This window comes from Pituophis catenifer, unplaced genomic scaffold, assembly GCF_029215685.1.
Source record: "Pituophis catenifer annectens isolate HBS135680 unplaced genomic scaffold, rPitCat1.0.hap2 SCAF_13, whole genome shotgun sequence".
NCBI lineage: Eukaryota > Metazoa > Chordata > Lepidosauria > Squamata > Colubridae > Pituophis > Pituophis catenifer.
Window position 1 is genome coordinate 23,224,585 of NW_027256893.1, and position 17,820 is coordinate 23,242,404.

At 44.5% G+C, this 17,820-nt stretch overlaps 1 protein-coding gene across 1 annotated transcript; it reads right to left on the minus strand.

The window, feature by feature from the left end:
* Positions 1–416: 416 nt before the first annotated feature.
* MLYCD (malonyl-CoA decarboxylase) lies at positions 417–15,942 on the minus strand. The gene is made up of 5 exons (XM_070953037.1): positions 15,350–15,942; positions 7,900–8,012; positions 7,564–7,720; positions 6,804–6,953; positions 417–3,230 (listed from the first exon to the last, which is right to left on the minus strand). Exons 1-5 carry the CDS (start codon positions 15,893–15,895, stop codon positions 2,697–2,699), a joined length of 1,500 nt encoding a protein of 499 aa, XP_070809138.1. The 5' UTR covers positions 15,896–15,942; the 3' UTR covers positions 417–2,696.
* Positions 15,943–17,820: the final 1,878 nt, after the last annotated feature.

The following is a 17,820-nucleotide window of genomic DNA, read 5'->3' on the forward strand; positions in this document are numbered from 1 at the left end:
AGTATTCCTATTGTACAGGGGGGAAAAAAAACACTTCAGGACTTCACTTTTAAAGCCTGTAATAATTTTTGAAACTCTTAACTAGATAGCCCAAAGCCTTTCTAATTACAGGTATTGCTTTTTGGAGTTCTGTATCCTTAATTTTGTAGCTTAATCACTTGGCAGAGCTGGCTGGGGGATTCTGGGAGTTGAAGTCCACCCATCTTCAAGCTTCCAAGGTTGAGAAACACTCTCTAGACCTTCTGAAGAAACTCTTCATTTTACAAAAAGGGCAAGGAATTCAGTTCAGCTGCCGCCACATTATAAAGACGTATGGTACCTAAGAGGTCATTAAGCAAATGCACTCAAGATGCGCGTGGTGATTTGAAGGAAGTCAAATCAAAAGGCTCAGTGGGACCACTTGCTCTGTTGCACAACAAAATTTATTTCTGAGACCAGGCATTTTTAGCCAAAAACAAGAGTACATAAATTTAGACCTAATTTTCCGAGGTGAGTGGAAAATTATGTCTATTATCTGCAGGGAAGCTATTCTGATGTTGGTGTGCGGCAGGTAATGGAGAAAATCAAAAGGAAAAACTCGAGAGTTTTATTCTGACACTGTTTATTCTGTTTTTACCAGACGTTTCTTCTAATCTCAGAGGGGGGGGGGGAGGCACTTAGGATGTTATTATGCCATTTCAGTAATCAGCTGAGACACCAACCCAACTAAACATTATAAATTGTCATTAATACCAACCGTGAAATATAAACTTTGCACATTCTAGTCCTTTGGTTCTTCAATTTCATACTATCTATCTATGAACAAGAAAACAGGGCTGCAACCCAGATAAATATTATAAATTATCATTAATACCAACAGTTAAATATAAATTTTGAACATTCTGTTCCTTCGGTTATTCAATTTCAGACTATTCTATCTATGAATAAGGAAGACGGGGCTGCAAATTGTCCCAGTCCTGTTCTGGAACTTCATCCTGGGTTTCCCTTTTCAGTTTTGATTTTTCCTGCCCCGACAAACTACCAGATGCTGTGCTGTCTTTTGGCAGCTTTTTCAAGATCCCACCCCGAGTTGAGCATCAAAGCTCATTTATTAATTCCCTTTTAATGCTTCTGCTCAACTATGCTTTCGGTCCCCAACAGGTAGGTACATGCAATTTTAATTAGGACATTGCCAGTCTCTGGCGTGTTTCTGTGTCCGCTGATGAATGTTACAGTGTCTCCTGGTTTAACTTCATAAATCCAATTTGCCATTATTCCTGAAAAGAACTAGAGCACAGGTGTCAAACTTGCAGTCTGCCGGCCGGATGACTCATGCACTGGCCACGCCCACACCGTTTAGCGAAAGGGGAAATAGTTGTGATATGTCACATGACCGTGCAAGTTTGACACCCCTGAACTAGAGAACCCCCCCCCAGAATTTAAGCAAATTAACTCAGGAACACCCTCAATTTCCTAAGTTAAAACGCTGGTGCATACACATCAAGGGGAAAGATAGCAAATTCTCTTCACTTTGAACCTAATCTCAGCAAACCACTTGGTCATCCGTAATCCACAGCAGTGATAATCCATCTAAGAGAATTGGCTGCTTTTCCTAAAAATGTTAAGGCACAAAGCTGTCAAATAATTATACCACAGACAAGGGTCCCGTTACATGGTAAACCTTAGGTTTTAATGCAGGGGTGAAATCCAGCAGGTTCTGACAGGTTCTGGAGAACCAGTAGCGGAAGTTTTGAGTAGTTCCGAGAACTGGGAAATACCTCCTCTGGCTGACCCCAGAGTGGGATGGGAATGGAGATTTTGCAATATCCTTCCCCCAGGAGTGGGGAGGGAATGGAGATTTTACAGTACCCTGCCATGCTGACCAAGGCACACCATGCCCACCAAGGCACGCCCACAGAACTGGTAATAAAAAAAATTGGATTTCCCCACTGTTTTAATAGCATAAGTTTCTTGTTTCCTTAATCTGATATGTTTTTAAATACTATGTTTCTGAAACTTCTGCAACAAACCATGTATGGCTGAATCGTTATAGTTTGTAAACCGTTTCATAGCAGCAAATGCCTCATTTCCATGCAAATGTTGCCCCCAAAGCCCTCGAGATGGAATATAATAGAATAACAGAGTTGGAAGGGATCTTGGAGGTCATCTAATCCAGCCCCCTGTTCAAGGACACCCTAGACTATTGAGCTGACCTGATCCAGGAATTCAGCACAGCAGAGAAAGGGAAAAAAAAGTTCTTGAAGAAGTGTTATAAACATGCTGTTTTGTTTTCCCACTTGGGCAAAAATGTTTTCCTTGCTTGTCCCTTTTTTAGTAACTCTGATATTGATCCCTTTAACGTCCAAGAGCATTCAGTGGTTCAATAGTGCTGTCAAAGATGCAGATTAAACAAGACTATTGATCTACTGAGAACAAGGGAAAACAGCACTTCACAGAAACCACCAACAAATTGCCACCACTTATCTAAGGGTGAGGTCAACAAAGCTTGAGATTCAGCCGGCTGGAAGCACCACAAGAAACCCTGCGAGTCTTCTTCTCTGGCGACACAAGGCATCGAGAACCCAGGACAACCCAACCGCAGAGCCTGATGAGATCCAGAAGAGAACATACTGGCTCATCAGCAGCCCACTTCTTCCTGAGCAGGACCAAGTCAAGATTCCCGTTTAGCTAGAACAGTCTTTGCTCGCTCAGATTATTTAAAGTTTGCTGTTCTGCTGAAACTGGGAGACCAAGGACAGAAGCTGCTCTGAGGCTTTGATTTGCTTCGTTCCAAGGTAGGTGGCGCTGTTGGCCATCGTGTCCTCCAAGAAGTAGCGATAGTTGGCCATCATGCCACACGAGGCCGTCAAGCCACGGGGACTGGCGTCTGCCATCCAGTTCAGGCGCCATAGCACCGCGCCATTCTGAAGGTGGAAGTTGGCCACTGGGTTGAGGGCATAGCCGCGGTGCTTCTCTCCGTAGAGGTACCAGGCGCAAAGCCTCATGAGGGGCTGCTGTAAGACCCGAGCCAGCTTTTCCGATTTCACCCACCCGTTGTTCGTGAAAAAGCGCTTCAGTTTCTCAGCCATGGGGGCTCCCGTGATCTCTGAAATTTCTTGCATCTCGGGATCCGTGAAAAGGTTTCCCCTGCTCAGTTCATTGGATTGTGAGCATAGCAGCCCGACGAGCCATTTGGTGAACCCCGGGATGGGAGACAAGGTGGAGAAGGTTTGGATCTGAGGAAATTCAACCTGCGGATTTTCAAGGTGTTCAAAACAAACAAAAAAAAAAGACAGATTTTTGGGTATGGCTGAATGAGGACGGAAATCACAAGAACATTTAAACATCGAACATTTAAAGCAGCAAGCACAAACAGGTTTGAGATGAGGCTATTTTCATCAGCAGGTTATTGTTTATGTGCATTTCAGAACTTCGTTTCAGAACCTACTGCAGAAGTAAAACATTTCAGTTTAGGATTTCTTCATTCCTGCCTAATAAAATACCATCTGCCCAAATATTATACTCGCAATTTGAGAAGCAGTAAAACTACCTACAAAGCATCTCTAAAAGCTTTGATTAACCATTTTCTCATGGATACTGGAGATACTTTTAAGGATTTTTAATTTTTCTTGGGCCCTGGGAAATCTGAAGAGACACAGATTTTTTTGTTCAGTAGATTAAAACCCTCCCCCTCCCATTTCTAGCACTTCAAATTTAACAACTGAGCAGCCGAACAGCTGTAACACTCGGTTACCTTCCCAAGAAACAGATGTTGTCTTTATTTTGCCCTTATATTTCTTAAAATTTAGGAAACACGTTTCCTAACACGGGTCTTGTATTTGAGGACCCAAGGCTGTTTCGCCTCCAGTGTTAACTACAGTGATGATGTAAAAGCAAAATAAATGTATTTCCTTGTTCCACTGGGGTCTTTTCTCAACCCTTTCCCAACAAGGAGAAAGCTTTAAGAAAATGATGTCTAAATTGCATTTTCTGCCATCTAAAAAAAGGACATTTTACATTAAAAAAAAAAAAATCCAGGCACCAGTAGACTGGCCTGGAGGCCCAAAGGTACATTATGCCAAAATCCCTATTCTTCACAAAACATGAAGTCTATAAGCTGCTGGAAAAATAAATTAGTACTGCATAAAACCAACACATGGGCCACATATTATCCGAAGCTATTATGCGGTTTGTTTGTTTTTAGCTCTTCTAAGGTATGTGAATGCACTCATTACAGCTTGGTTTTGTGTGTGAACCAATCCATTATAGCTTGTTTAACAAATGATGTTTAAAAAAAAAAATCCTGGCTTTGTGTGCATGTGAACTTAGCTTATCAGTTATGTACAATGCGGCTGGCAAAGGAGGGGAGGACATTGTTTTATTCATGAAATAGAGAGGCAAAATATACTAGCATCTTCATAAAGGTAGACAAAACATGCCCTGATTAGCAATAAGCTCATCAGCTGCCCTAGAATGAATCAGGTTTACTCCTCACTTCTGCTGGTCTTAAGAGGAGCTTTTACAATACAGGTAGTCCTCGGCTTACAGCCACAACGGAGCCCAAAATTTTTACGTTTTACAACCATTCTCGCCAGAGTTGTTAAGTGAATCACTGCAGGTGTTAAGCAAGTCACATGGCTGTTAGGCGACCCTGGCTTCCCCATTCTCTTTGCTTGTCAGGAGGTCGCAAAAGGGGATCACGTGACTCTTGGACACTGCAACCGTCATAAATATGAGTCGGTTGCCAAGCACCTGAATTTTGATCACGTGACCATGGGGGGGGGTGCTTCATTGGTCATAAGTGTGCAAAACGGCCACAAGTCACTTTTTTTTTTGCAGTGCCGTTGTAACTTCGAACGGTCACTAAATGAACTGTTGTAGGTCGAGGGCTGCCTGTAGAGTGGTGCTCATTTGAGACCCAGACAGAAATAAAAACTAGATTAAGAGAGACGTTGCTGCCATGGCATGGCCAAATCTGTTCTTTCAGCAAACTGACTGGCATTAGCGTCCCGCTAAGGACACAGTTTTCACAAATATAACAGAATAACAGAGATGGAAGGGAGCTTGGAGGTCTTCTAGTCCAACCCCCTGCTTAGGCAGGAAACCCTACACCACTTCAGGCAAATGGTTATCCAAACTCTTCTTAAAAACCTCCAGTGTTGGAGCATTCACAACTTCTGGAGGCAAATATTTTGATTCCCAAAAATATTCTGATTCCCGTTCCAATTTTTCCTCATTCAGTTTCCAAAGGTCAAATCTAAAAAAAGTTAAGATCTGAATCGCTGCAGTTCGAAAGCCCAGAGCCTGTCTGGTTGCATTCTGATGTATCCGTGACAGCAATAATATAACATATTCTTTTTCTGGGGAAATTAAAAGTTACAGAAGCTTGAAATTAAATGATTTGGAATTAATCAAATAGATGAGAGAAAACAAAGCAAATAATGATATATCTTATTTTCCCCACATTGTTTATTCCCCAAAGGATATTTGAGATTCAACCGTGAGAAATGTATTACAATACATTAATATCTAAGGGAATGAACCCCAGCAAATGGAGCAGTACCAAGTAATTTAGTTTGGTATTTAAATGAGGAGGCTGCACTTTTAGCAAAGCAAATTTCTAAAGCGCCTGCCTCAAAACTAAAGTTTAACAAAACATGCTCTCCCTTTGGACCAGTGTTAAGTAAACAACCCACAATCTTCCACAACCACTTGGGAGAGGTTTACTTCAAGCCCTAAGAGATGGTTCAAAAGTCACGCCCAAAAGATTTTCACCTGCATTCTTCATATGTTAAATTTTTGGGCAGGAACTTCCTATGCTGTCCCAACCCCACCCCAAAGCTGGGTACATTTTGTACAAGTCTTTCATGTTACCCAAGTTTGGTTAAGCAGTGGGATAATATTAATGAATGACCTCAGACTATAAGGCCTCCAAGGTTTCTTCCAACTCTGTCATTTTGTTCTTTCATAGAGCTGGAAGATTTGAGACCTAAGCTCTAACAGCCCACTGAACTAAAGGACTCAATTGACTGATTTGGTTTAAGGCAGACCTGGGCATTTTACGACCCCCCTCCCCTGGGCCACATCTGGCCCTTTGGCTGTCCCTGTTCAGCCCCTGTGAGGTCACTGGAAATTAAAGATCAAATGTAAATAAAGTGTACACCATGCATACAATACAACTGCATTGCTTTTACTCTGAAGGTGACTCTCTTTTTTTTTTTCAATTTATGTAGATCCGTGCATGCATGTGTACCTATGTGCCTTCACAGTAATATGTTGGTCCTTTTGGTTCGGCCCTCCACAATGGTCCCAGTAGGAAAATGAATTGCCCACTGCTGGTTTGAGGAAACTGCATTTTTGTTTTGTTTTTAAAAAGGAAGGAAGGAAGGAAGGAAGGAAGGGAGGGAAGGAAGGAAGGAAGGAAGGAAGGAAGGAAGGAAGGAAGGAAGAAAGGAAAGGAAAGGAAAGGAAAGGAAAGGAAAGGAAAGGAAAGGAAAGGAAAGGAAAGGAAAGGAAAGGAAAGGAAAGGAGGACTGACTGAATGAATGAATGAATGGAAGGTGGGAGGAAGGAAGACAGAATGAATGGAGGGAGGGAGGGAGGGTGGAAGAAAGGAAGACAGAATGAATGAATGGAAGGAAGGAGGGAGGATGGGTGGGAGGAAGAAAGGCAGGCTGAATGAATGAATGGAGGGAGGGAAGGAAGGAAGACAGAATGAATGAATGAATGGAAGGAAGGGAGGGAGGGAGGGAGGGAGGGAGGAGGGAAAGAAGGAAGGAAGGAAGGAGTTAAATTCCAGGGGCAACATCCCTTTTGGCACCTACCTGCAGCTCTTTGACCACTCGCTTGATGAGATACGTGCCGAGCTCCACGCCTTGCAGGCCCTGCTGAGTCAAACTGATGGAGTAGAAAATTGCGGTGGTAATTCTGTCCAAATCTTCTACTTCTTGCGTGGGAGGCTCTTTTACTATGGCCTAGAGAAAGATTAAGATAATGAGTGAGGCAATCTGGGTTTGAATTCCAGCAGATTCACGTTCCACAGTCCAGCTCTCACAGCAGAGAGGGGAAGATTTTGCACACTCAGCTCGGCTCCAATTGCCAACCGAGGACTTGCTCTCTCTCGTGAGTTGCAACCCAGGACTTTTCTTTCAAAACATACCATAATTTCAAAAACTGTCAGTGCGCACGGTGTGACTATATGAGACAACCCAGGAGCAAATACAGTAAACAGAGGTTTGTATTTTAAATAGTGGTTTTATCTACAAAGAATATATACATACACGTACTTCAGTCAGACCTCAAACAAACAGCAATCAGCAATTACAGCAGAGAAGCACACACGGAGAGAGAGAGATACACCCCAACAAGGCCTCTTCTTATTACAGGCTCTTAAAGTGATATCAGCCCAAACACCTTAAGGGCAACTGGAAGGACTTCTATGGAGCTCATCTACATAGACAAAAAAAGCTGTTTTATAAGCTTTCTTTATATGTGTTTTTTAAAGAATTTCCTTCCTCTTAATATTAACTTGAGATTAAAATTTGAGGCTATGTTTGGTCCCAAGGAAAAGCCAAACAACGGTACCTGGATATTGCTGGATATTTCATCGGTAAGAGCGACGTGCAAAACGATCAGGGGTTCTCCAGGTATTGCACAGTGGGCAAAATAGTAACACCTTCTATAGGATCCAACGCGGCGCTTCATATCCATCCAATTTCGAACAGGATGCACAGCTTCGCTACTAAAAAAAAAATATATAAAGAAGATGGAAGGTTGCAGGTTTTGCTGTTCTTTTAAACTAAGGTTAACCCTGGACAATCAACAGAGCAACGTAATCTTGATGATGTATGTGTATCAGGTGGCACCAGATTGCTTTAACTTGGGGAAGTGCCGCACGGCTCATCAATCTTTGGCACTTACTCGCTAATCTTCTGAAGAATCTCGCAGGGAGACTGCCACGTAACTCGCTCCAAGGTTAAGAATCCAGTGGAAAACCATTCTGACAACATATTCTTTAGTACTCCGTTCATTTCCTACAAGCAGAGAAGAGAAGTTATTAAGAGAGGTCTGCTTTTGGATATCAGAGAGGTCTCCTCACTCAACATCTAAAAGCTGTTAGGGAAGACTTGCAGACAATTTCATCTACACAAACATTTGTGTAGTTGTGTAGTATCAGGAGCTGCTGATCCAGTTCTACAGAGAAATTACTGAGTCTGTCATCTGCACCTCCATAACTGTCTGCTTTGGCTCTGCAACCCAACAAGACAGACGCAGACTTCAGAGGATAATTAGAACTGCAGGAAAAACAATGGCTACCAGCCTGCCTTCCATTGAGGACCTGTATACTGCACAAGTCAAAAAGAGGGCTGGGAAAATATTTACAGACCCCTCAAATCCTGGACATAAACTGTTTCAACTCCTATCCTCAAAACGACACTATGGAGCACTGCACACCAGAACAACTAGACGCAAGAACAATTTTTTCCTGAACGCCATCACTCTGCTAAACAAATAATTCTCTCAACACTGTCAAACTATTTACTAAGTCTGCCCTACTATTAATCTTCTCGTCGTTCCTTTCACCCATCTCCTTCCACTTATGACTGTAACTTTGTTGTTTGTATCCTTACGATTTATATTGATATTGATTGGTTCCTGATTGCTTATTTGTACCCTATGACTATCATTAAGTGTTGTATCTTATGATTCTTGACGAATGTATCTTGTCTTTTTATGTACACAGAGAGCATATGCACCAAAGACAAATTCCTTGTGTGTCTAATCACACTTGGCCAATAAAGAATTCTCTTCTATTTTATTTCATAATCGCACCAGATCTCTAGAATATAAAAGACCTCAGAAGCATTTTCTAGCGCAGCTGCTAAGTTTTAAAAGAATGCCAGTTTCGTTCTCTAACATTGCTTTGTCATAAGCATTAGTTTAGAAATAATTCATGTATATTTTTTAAAAAAATAACCAGTGTATATGCACAGATATAAGATCTAATCTGAGCCATCTAAGCCAACTGATGAACAAAGAACAATTAAAGCCCTTGTTGCTAACATTTTACAAGTTACACTTCCTTATTCCACGACTGTATTGCTAGCAGAGATGTCATAGGTATTAATTTCTGAAACCATGAGAGGCTGAACTAAGTGTTTGCAAATTGGATGGAAGCAGAATGAAATAAACAGCTTTTGCATTCATCTTCCATTCATCTCAGTTTAAACAAGCAAACATAAAATGACTTGCTGCTGTTGTTTTCGAAAACAGTAATTTCACATTAGATTGACAAATGTTCCATAGAAGAAAATTAACTCAAGTCAACCTCCCCTTTTAAAAGGTTTACTGGCAGGGGAAAAAACGTATTAACATTTTCACGAACTGTGATCTCAGAGCAACCTGAGGGAAGCAGAAATATCTGTGGCGATACTTTTATTAAAATAAACAAAAGTGTTAAACAAAGCAATACTAGAGAGCTTTCTTCCGCCAAAAGAATTATCCCAAAAATTCAAAATAAAAGGTTTTATATCATAAAGCATCTTTTAATTTGCTCTCCTACGGTATTAGATTTGTACACTGGCTCCAAACTGTTTTATGGCATATCATAAACCAGAGATGTGCAACCTTCTGGGTTAGAAGAGACTGTTTAAAGGTGGTTCAGATATGGTCTATCTCTGAATCCTGCCTTTTTCGGAAAATTTGCAATTCTTGTAGATTTTAAACTCTCTTGACAAGGGGGAGGGGGAGTTCCTTAAATCTTTCTTTATAAAAGTCAACATTTTATAGCGAAAGGTCATTCATTCTGATATTAAAAATGCACCCCCTCACATCCTGGACATAAATTGTTTCAACTTCTACCCTCAAAATGACGCTATAGGGCACTGCACACCAGAACGATGAGACACAAGGACAGTTTTTCCCCGAATGCCATCACTCTGCTTAACAACTAATTCCCACAACACAGTCAAACTATTCACTAAGGCTGCATTACTGTTCCTTTTCTCTTCCTTACTAGTATCTATCTCTTCCCACTTATTACTATAACCATGTTGCTTGTATCTTTCAATTTATATTGTTTTTGTTTCCTAGTACGATTTGATAGCTTATGAGTAACCTTGACTATCAATAAGTGTTGTATCTTTTTATTCTCGATGAATGTATTTTATTCTCCTTATGTACACTGAGAGCATATACGCCTAAGACAAATTCCTTGTATGTCCAATCACGCTTAGCCAATAAAAGAATTCTATTCTAAAAAAAAGTTCATTTTTCTTTACTACCTTCATTCAGAAAAAGACAGAAACATAAGCAATTGCATGTTTACTTAGGCAGCCATGGAATACAGTATAATACTCAGGTTTTTAAGGTATAATATAGTCCTCAATTGTAAAGATATTCCCTGTCGTGTCTGACTCTAGAGCAGGGATAGGCTGTGTTACCCGGGCCGGATGTGTCACGTGCAGGCCACGCCCACCCCAGCTCCGCAAAGGGAAAAAACATCGCAAAATGTTACGACAGCAACATCACACTGCGAGTTTGACACCCATGTGTGGTGCTCATCTCAGTTTCTTGGCTGAGGGAGCCAGCGTTGTCTTCTGTGGTCCTATACGCCAAAGGCCTGATACTTTCCCACCAAAGTGATACCTATTCATCTACTTGCATTTGCATGCTTTTGAGCTGCTAGATGGGCAGGAGCTGAGGCAGGTAACGGGAGCATACCCTGTTGAGCAGCTCAGGTCTCGAACCCAGGCTGTCATCTTTCCACCTGACAAGCTCGGGTTTTTTTTGACCCCTGAGCCATCTGGCCCCTATTCCTATTCTTCAAAGGAATAGTTCACAAAATTAACGGTTTCTGACTGTTAACTTGAAAGCATTATTTCCAAAGATATTATTATGCCACAGAGAAATATGCTAACAATGAAAAGTTCTCTTGGTGAGTTTTCTCGCTTAAGTGTTCCCTAGAATTTCTAAAATCCTGCCTGACTCACAAAGCCTTAGCTGCTCGGTTCAATGTGGGGGCCCCGAGACCGGCGTATTCATGTGCTGTCCACGTTTTACGACTACTTTAACCACACAGACACTTAGGAGCTTTATAGGCCGTGAGTTTTTAAAAAGGGCTTAGGGGGACATCACGCCTAAAAAGAAAAGCAAGGTCTCCTTGACACATAAAAATAGATTGTCCGCCGCACTGCCCAGATGCACTTTCTACCTTCTTTTTTAAAAAATATTCTTTTTTATTATATATTCCATCGTTGAACTCTGCCGGTGGACATGCCTAAGCAGAAACACCTGCACCTAGGTCACAGGTATCTATCCTCCGCTACAAATTCAGCAGGAAAGACGTTTTCTGTTTCTTAGCAACTAGTCGACAAGGAGCAAAGTCATTTTCCTGCACCGCTGCTCGTGATCCCACTGGCTATTTAACCTTAAAATGCTAACCTTCCCTGCTGACGTCTGAGTGTTGGAGGGATGTGTTCGCTCCCTGAATAGGAACCTGTGACGCCCAGAGCTACAAACAAACAAACTGGCTTGGACGACCTTCACCTTTTCCTCTCGCAAAGAGCAAAGCTGCAAATCATGTACGGTTTGGGTTGTTTCTTAACTGTTCGAATTTCCCTGATGGCCAAACCAATCTTGTTTATGACTGCGACATACGAATACAGGTAGTCCTCGAGTTACGACCATAACTGAGCTCAAAATTGATGTTGCTAAGCGAAACATTCCTTAAGTGAGCTTTCACCCGTTTTACGAATTACCTTGCCACGAATCTGGCTTCCCCATTAATTTTGCTTGTCAGAAGACTGCAAAAGGGGATTACGTGACCCCGGGACATTGCGACCGTCATAAATATGAACCAGTCGCCAAGTGTCTAAATTTTGATCACATAGCCATGGGGATACTGCAACGGTCGTTAAGTGTGGAAAACTGTCCCGAGCTGCTTTTTTCCAGGTGCCGTTGTAACTTCAAATGGTCACTAAATGAACTGTTGTTAAGTAAAGGACTACCTATAGTCCTTAACTTGCAACCGTGTTTTTGGTTTGGTAGCTGCTCGAACGGCACTGAAAAAAATGACTTGGCACGTGGTCTTTGTGCTCACAACCACTGCAGCATCCCCGTGGTCAGACAAATTGGGACACATGCCAAGAGGAAGGGATGTGCAACAGATGCGACATCCCAGGATCACATGATCGCCATTCGCAACCTTTCAAATCAGCTTCCAACAAGCAAAGTCAGCAGGGGAAGCAGAGCTCGCTTAACGACCTGGTGATTCATTTAACAACCACAGCGATTTGTTTAGCAAGTACGGCAAAGAAGAAAAATAAATAACAAAATCGTGTGCAACGCACTGAACGAATGCCTTGCTTAGCAACTTCCAGGGCCATCTGCGGTCGTAAGGTCACAAAGACCTTGCACTGCTTAGAAGGGTGGCCATGATGAAAGAGGAGAAAGAAATCATGCAAGAGGGGTGTGTGTGTGTGTGAACCTCCTCAGCTCCTGGGCTCATCCTACACCGAGGCATTGCCAAAGCAGCTGACAGGATCATTCAAGAACCTGGAATGTGGAGCAAAGGTTACAACTCCGCAGTGATTTTGTGTGGCGTCCTGCCCACAGTGCACTCATGCCCTACATTGGTCACTTGAGATGAAGCTTGGAAAAGATACCTCAAAACAATTTCAGCAAAAAATTTAATTGCTCTCCTTTTTCTGGAATATCCTGTAGCTTGCCTTATCTCGAGGCAAACCACAGGATCTTTAGATTACACCAAATGGGGAAAAAAAAAATATTTAGATGATGGAGGTTTGAGAGATAGACGAAGCTGCTTTCCCTGATAACACGGTGCTAAGAAGCTTATACAAAATTTGCTTTTTGAAAAGAGACGCCACGGGATTATGCAAGAGACAGAAAAACATGCTTAATGCGATCTGGGACCATCGTTGGGTAGCTATGAGGGGCTGGAAAAACGCAGTTATTTTTTTAAAAAAGGAAAAAGCTGAATTAAAATTATGAAACTACAGAAAAGTTGGAAGGTGTCAATTCCATACAAATAACTCAACTAAACTGAAATATTATACTAGGCTCTTGCAAGAAATTTCTCTATACGTTTAAAAAAAAAAAAAAAAACCCAGAGTTCATCTCAAGGATACAGTCACAAAGGATAACAAAAGAAACTAACCACGAGCAAAAAAATTTAAAAAATAGAGATCTGATCATCCTCTGAGTTAGATTACAACTACTGTTCTCAAACTATAAGTGCCAACTATTCTACATGATATACAGAACAGAAATAATTTTGTTCTACTAAATGCCAAGTGCATGTCTTCTGGATGTACATGGTCTATTCTTTTATTATTAGAATTTTTCTCCTATTAACTTGTAAGCCATCTTGTGAAGTCACGCAGCCTCTCAATTGTATAACTGAATAACTTTGACCACAAACCCTATTGAAGGAAGAAAAAAAAAACAAAGCACTTGTTAAGGACACAGCTTGCATAATTATGCAGATTTTATTTTGTTTTTTTAAAAAAACAACCACCTTTCCTCGCTGAAGCACAATGTTTCTTGCCAAGGACAAATTTCATTCTTAGCACTGCTATGCCCTGTCTCCCACATCAACAACATGTGCTGTTCTGCCACAAAGAAATTTGGCACTAACGCATGAACTTTGCTCTAGTTCTGCCTGTCTTTTTCAAGGGTATCGAAGACTGCACACTGCCACACATATTTTTCTCCAGTTACAAGCTGAACTCTCCTGTTCCCCAATGCACTTTGTTCCCAAACAAACCAGGAATAAATAGAAAATATCTACACTTTTGAAACATTTGCCCTCTGGGAAAAAGAAATCTTTAGAAACTGCCATCCCTCCTATTACCAAATAACACCAAAGTTCTATTTCACTATATATATTCATATTAGATGATAGATAAGATATAGAAAGAGAAAGCGAGAGAGAATATATTATATATATATGTGTGTGTATATTTCATTATTTTGATCAAACTTGTGCGCCGCCCCACCCCCACTGAACATCTCCATAGCATCATTATGAGATCAGCCCCATCCTGTTGAACCCATACCTGTCGGACCAATGCCTTCTGTTGAATGTCTGCCTAGCTTCTACCTGGCACCAATTACCAGAACAGATGTTGCACATCTGCCTGGCATCATTCCTAGAGCAGCACCTTTCTGTTGAACCTCTCACTGGCATTGCTGCCGGAACAATCCCTCCTGTTGAACATATGCCTGGCACCACTGCTAGCACAGCCCCTGTGGAACTTCTGCCTGGCACCACTACCACAGCTCCTCCCAATTGAACTTCTGCCTGGCATCATTAGAATCCTAGGGCCGGAGGGGACCTGTGAGGTCTTCTAAGTCCAACCTCTTACTCAAGGCGGGGGGGTTTCATACCCCCTGCCACAACCCGTAGAGGTGCTACCTGGTACCATTGCCAGGGCAACCCTCCCCCCCCAAACATCTGTATGGAATGATTACCATCACAGCACTTCCCTGCAGAACCTCTGAATGACCGAACAGCCCCTCCTGTTGAACATCAACCTGGCACCAATGACCAGAACCTCCCTTGTTGAACCTCTGCCTGACCCCCCCCCCCCCCAATTGCCATTCTCAACCCTTCCTTTTGGACATCAACCTGGCACCAATGACCAGAATCTCCTGTTGAACCTTTACTTGACCCCCAATGGCCACTCTCAGTCCCTCCTGTTGGACATCAACCTAACACCAATAACCAGAAGCTCCTGTTGAACCTCTGCCTGGCCCCACTGCCACTCTCAGCCCCGCCTGTTGAACGTGAATCTAGCACCGATGACCAGAAATTACCCTGTTGAACCTCTGGCTGACCCTTACTGTCCCCGGCCCCTCCTGTTGAACATCAGCCTGACACCAATGACCAAAGCACCTCCTGTTGAACCTCTGCCTGACTCTACTATCACTCTCAGCCCCTCCTGCTGAACCTCTGCCTGTCCCTTACTGCCCCCAATCTCTCCTGTTGAACATCAACCTGGCACCGATGACCAAAACACCTCCTGTTGAACCTCTGCCTGACTCTACTTCCAGAACAGCCCTTCCTGTGTGAACCACTACCTGGCCCCACTGCCACTCTCAGCCCCTGAACGTGAATCTGGCACCGATGACCAGAAGTTGTCCTGTTGAACCTCTGCCTGTCCCTTACTGCCCCCAATCTCTCCTGTTGAACCTCTGCCTGGCCCCCAATTGCCACTCTCAGCCCCTCCTGTTGAACATGAACCTGGCACTGAGGACCAGAAGTTGCCCTGTTGAACCTCTGCCTGGCACCGACGGCCAGTCCCCCTCCTCCTCCTGCCGAACCCCCCCATGCCCCCCTGATCCTCACCCGGACGTGGGGCCCCGGGGCGTCCCTGGCGGCCAGCGCCTCCAGCAGGTCCCGGCGCAGCTCCACCAGGAAGCGCAGCCCGCCCTCCTGCCGGGCCAGGTGCTGGAAGAGGCCCCTGTAGCGCGGGGTGAGCGCGTGGCGGAGCCGGTCCTCGGCCTGGAGCAGCGGGCCCGGCTCGCCCTCCTGCAGCCGCAGCACCCGCGCGCTGCCCTCCGCCACCCGCCCGTGCTCCACGCCGAAGTCCCCCGCCAGGCGCCTCAGCAGCTCGGCCCGACGCCCGCCGCCTTCGCCCAGCGCCCGGTAGAAGCGCATGAACTCGGCGCTCCGCTCTTCCAGCGCCGCCCCGGCCGGCGCCGCCGCCTTCTCGCGGGTCTCGTAAGGAGGGAGCGGCGGGACGGCCAGGCGGAGCGCTTCGTCCAGGCCGGCGGAGGCTTCGGTTGCCATGGCGACGGCGCTAGGCCGCGGCCGGCCGGAAGGAGAGGAGCCGCGCGCGAGGAGGCGGAAGAGCTGCCGCGGGGTCGCCCGGCAACGGCTCCAGGGGCGCATGCTACCCCCACTCCCCCCACCACCCTTCCTCCTCGGCTGCCTTTCGAGTCCGCTCCTCGGGCGAGGCGGGAGGGAGAAATACGGGAAGGATCTGCGGCGGTGTGTGTGTGGTGTGTGTGTGTGTGTGTGTAGAAGGGTGGGAAGAGCCTCCCCCCCTCCCTCCTTTGAAAGGTCGGGCGAAGACGATTGGTCGCCTCCGGAGGGCCTGCCTCCCGGGCGCGGCCAATGAAAAGAGAGAGAGAACAAGGGGGCCCGGAGCTGTCCAAAAAAAAAAAAAATCCCATGACGTCACCGGCGGGCCAGGCTGGGCGTGGCCTCCTCGGGGGTAGTCGCCTTGCCGGATAGGGCGGGAAGAGCTGCTCGGCCCCGCCCACCGATGCCCAGATTTAAAGGGGCCGTGCCAAGGAATACAGGTGCCCTAGTCGTGGCTGCGGATGATGGGAGTTGTTGTTGCCCTTCCAACTTACTCCTGGAGGGGGGCAAAGTTGGGGGAGAGGGGAGCTGAAATCGTTTATCTAATCAACAATCTTGCTTCCATGCAGGTTGCTGTCCTGCGTATTTATTGGTATTTCATATTTCTTAACCGTCCATCTCCCCTGGGAATGTTGGAATAGTTGGAATAAATCTGGTGCTGTAATCAAAGCCAAACAATATCTCAGGAAAAAGAAGGGGGGGGAAGGTATTGACCTCCCTCAATTTCATGACCCCGGTTTGAGACTGTCCTTGTGTCTAGTTGTTCTGGTCTGCAGTGCTCTATAGCGTCCTTTTGAGGGTAGGAGTTGAAACAGTTTATGTCCAGGATGCGAGGGGTCTGTAGATATTTTCCCAGCCCTCTTTTTGACTCGTGCAGGATACAGGTCCTCAATGGAAGGCAGGTTGGTAGCCACTGTTTTTTCTGCAGTTCTAATGATCCTCTGAACTCTGTGTCTGCCTTGTTGGGTTGCAGAGCCAAACCAGACAGTTATGGAGGTGCAGATGACAGACTCAATAATTCCTCTGTAGAACTGGATCAGGGACTAGTAAGTCAAGGACTACCTCTATGCAAGCAACAGAGGCAAGGTCCTTTAAGAAGCAAGAGGCACAGAACGTGATATTCTTATCCCGAGACTCAAAAGGCGTGACATGTGAACTCAGTCCTTGCAGCTCAAGCATGCATGTCCTCTTCCTCGTCTTTCATCCTGGCTTAAAACCAAACGGATCTAATTTTGAAGCATCTGAATATTGTCACAAATTCAACCCATGTGGACGCCCTCTCCTCGTTGGCCAAACCTTTGCTGAACGTTGCACCCTCTGCAGAAACCCCCTGTCAAAAGTTGCATTAAGGGGGGGGGGTGTATGTGCAAACTTTGCTGCCCACCTCCCCCACCACCGATTGTGGGCTGACATTTCTTTCCCCTTTAAGAATTATCTTCCCTTCCCCTCTGCCCTTTCCCTGACGACCCGTCCTCCCCACTCCCTGAAAATTAAAACTCTCTTTGTAGATTCTGGATCAAATTAATTTCGCCCCAGAACACAGATTCATGGGAGTAAAGATTTTCAAAGGGTTTAGTAATTGAGCCCAGTCGCTTGCAGATTTTTCTGCTGGCGGAGGAGTTAAATTAACAGCTGGGTTTAAGATGGACAAAGTCCTGTGGGAACATTAGCCTTCCAGGAGAATGGATGACCCAAAGCCCCTGGAAATCAACCTCTTTTATTACAAGAGGCCTGAATGGAGTAATCAGTTTTGGATTGGGGCTCTCACATTGTCCAGCCCTGACCTTAATATCGACCTTTCTGGCCCAATCTCTCTGTCCTTTGAAATTGCACTTCCATAATGAAATTAGGCGGCATGGAAAACTTCTGGCAAGCTGTCTACAAAGTCAACTCAAGAAGAAGGAGGAGGAGGAAGAGGAGGAGGAGAGGAGGAAGAGGAGGAGGAGAAGTAG

Coding starts and splice junctions, on each gene's coding strand:
- MLYCD (XM_070953037.1), bottom strand. CDS start 15,895: ATGCGCCCCTGGAGCCGTTGCCGGGCGACCCCGCGGCAGCTCTTCCGC. Junction 7,721..7,899: donor ATTCTTCAGAAGATTAGCGA/GTAAGTGCCAAA, acceptor TTTTTTTTTTAG/TAGCGAAGCTGTGCATCCTG. Junction 3,231..6,803: donor GAGTGGTCAAAGAGCTGCAG/GTAGGTGCCAAA, acceptor GAAAATCCGCAG/GTTGAATTTCCTCAGATCCA.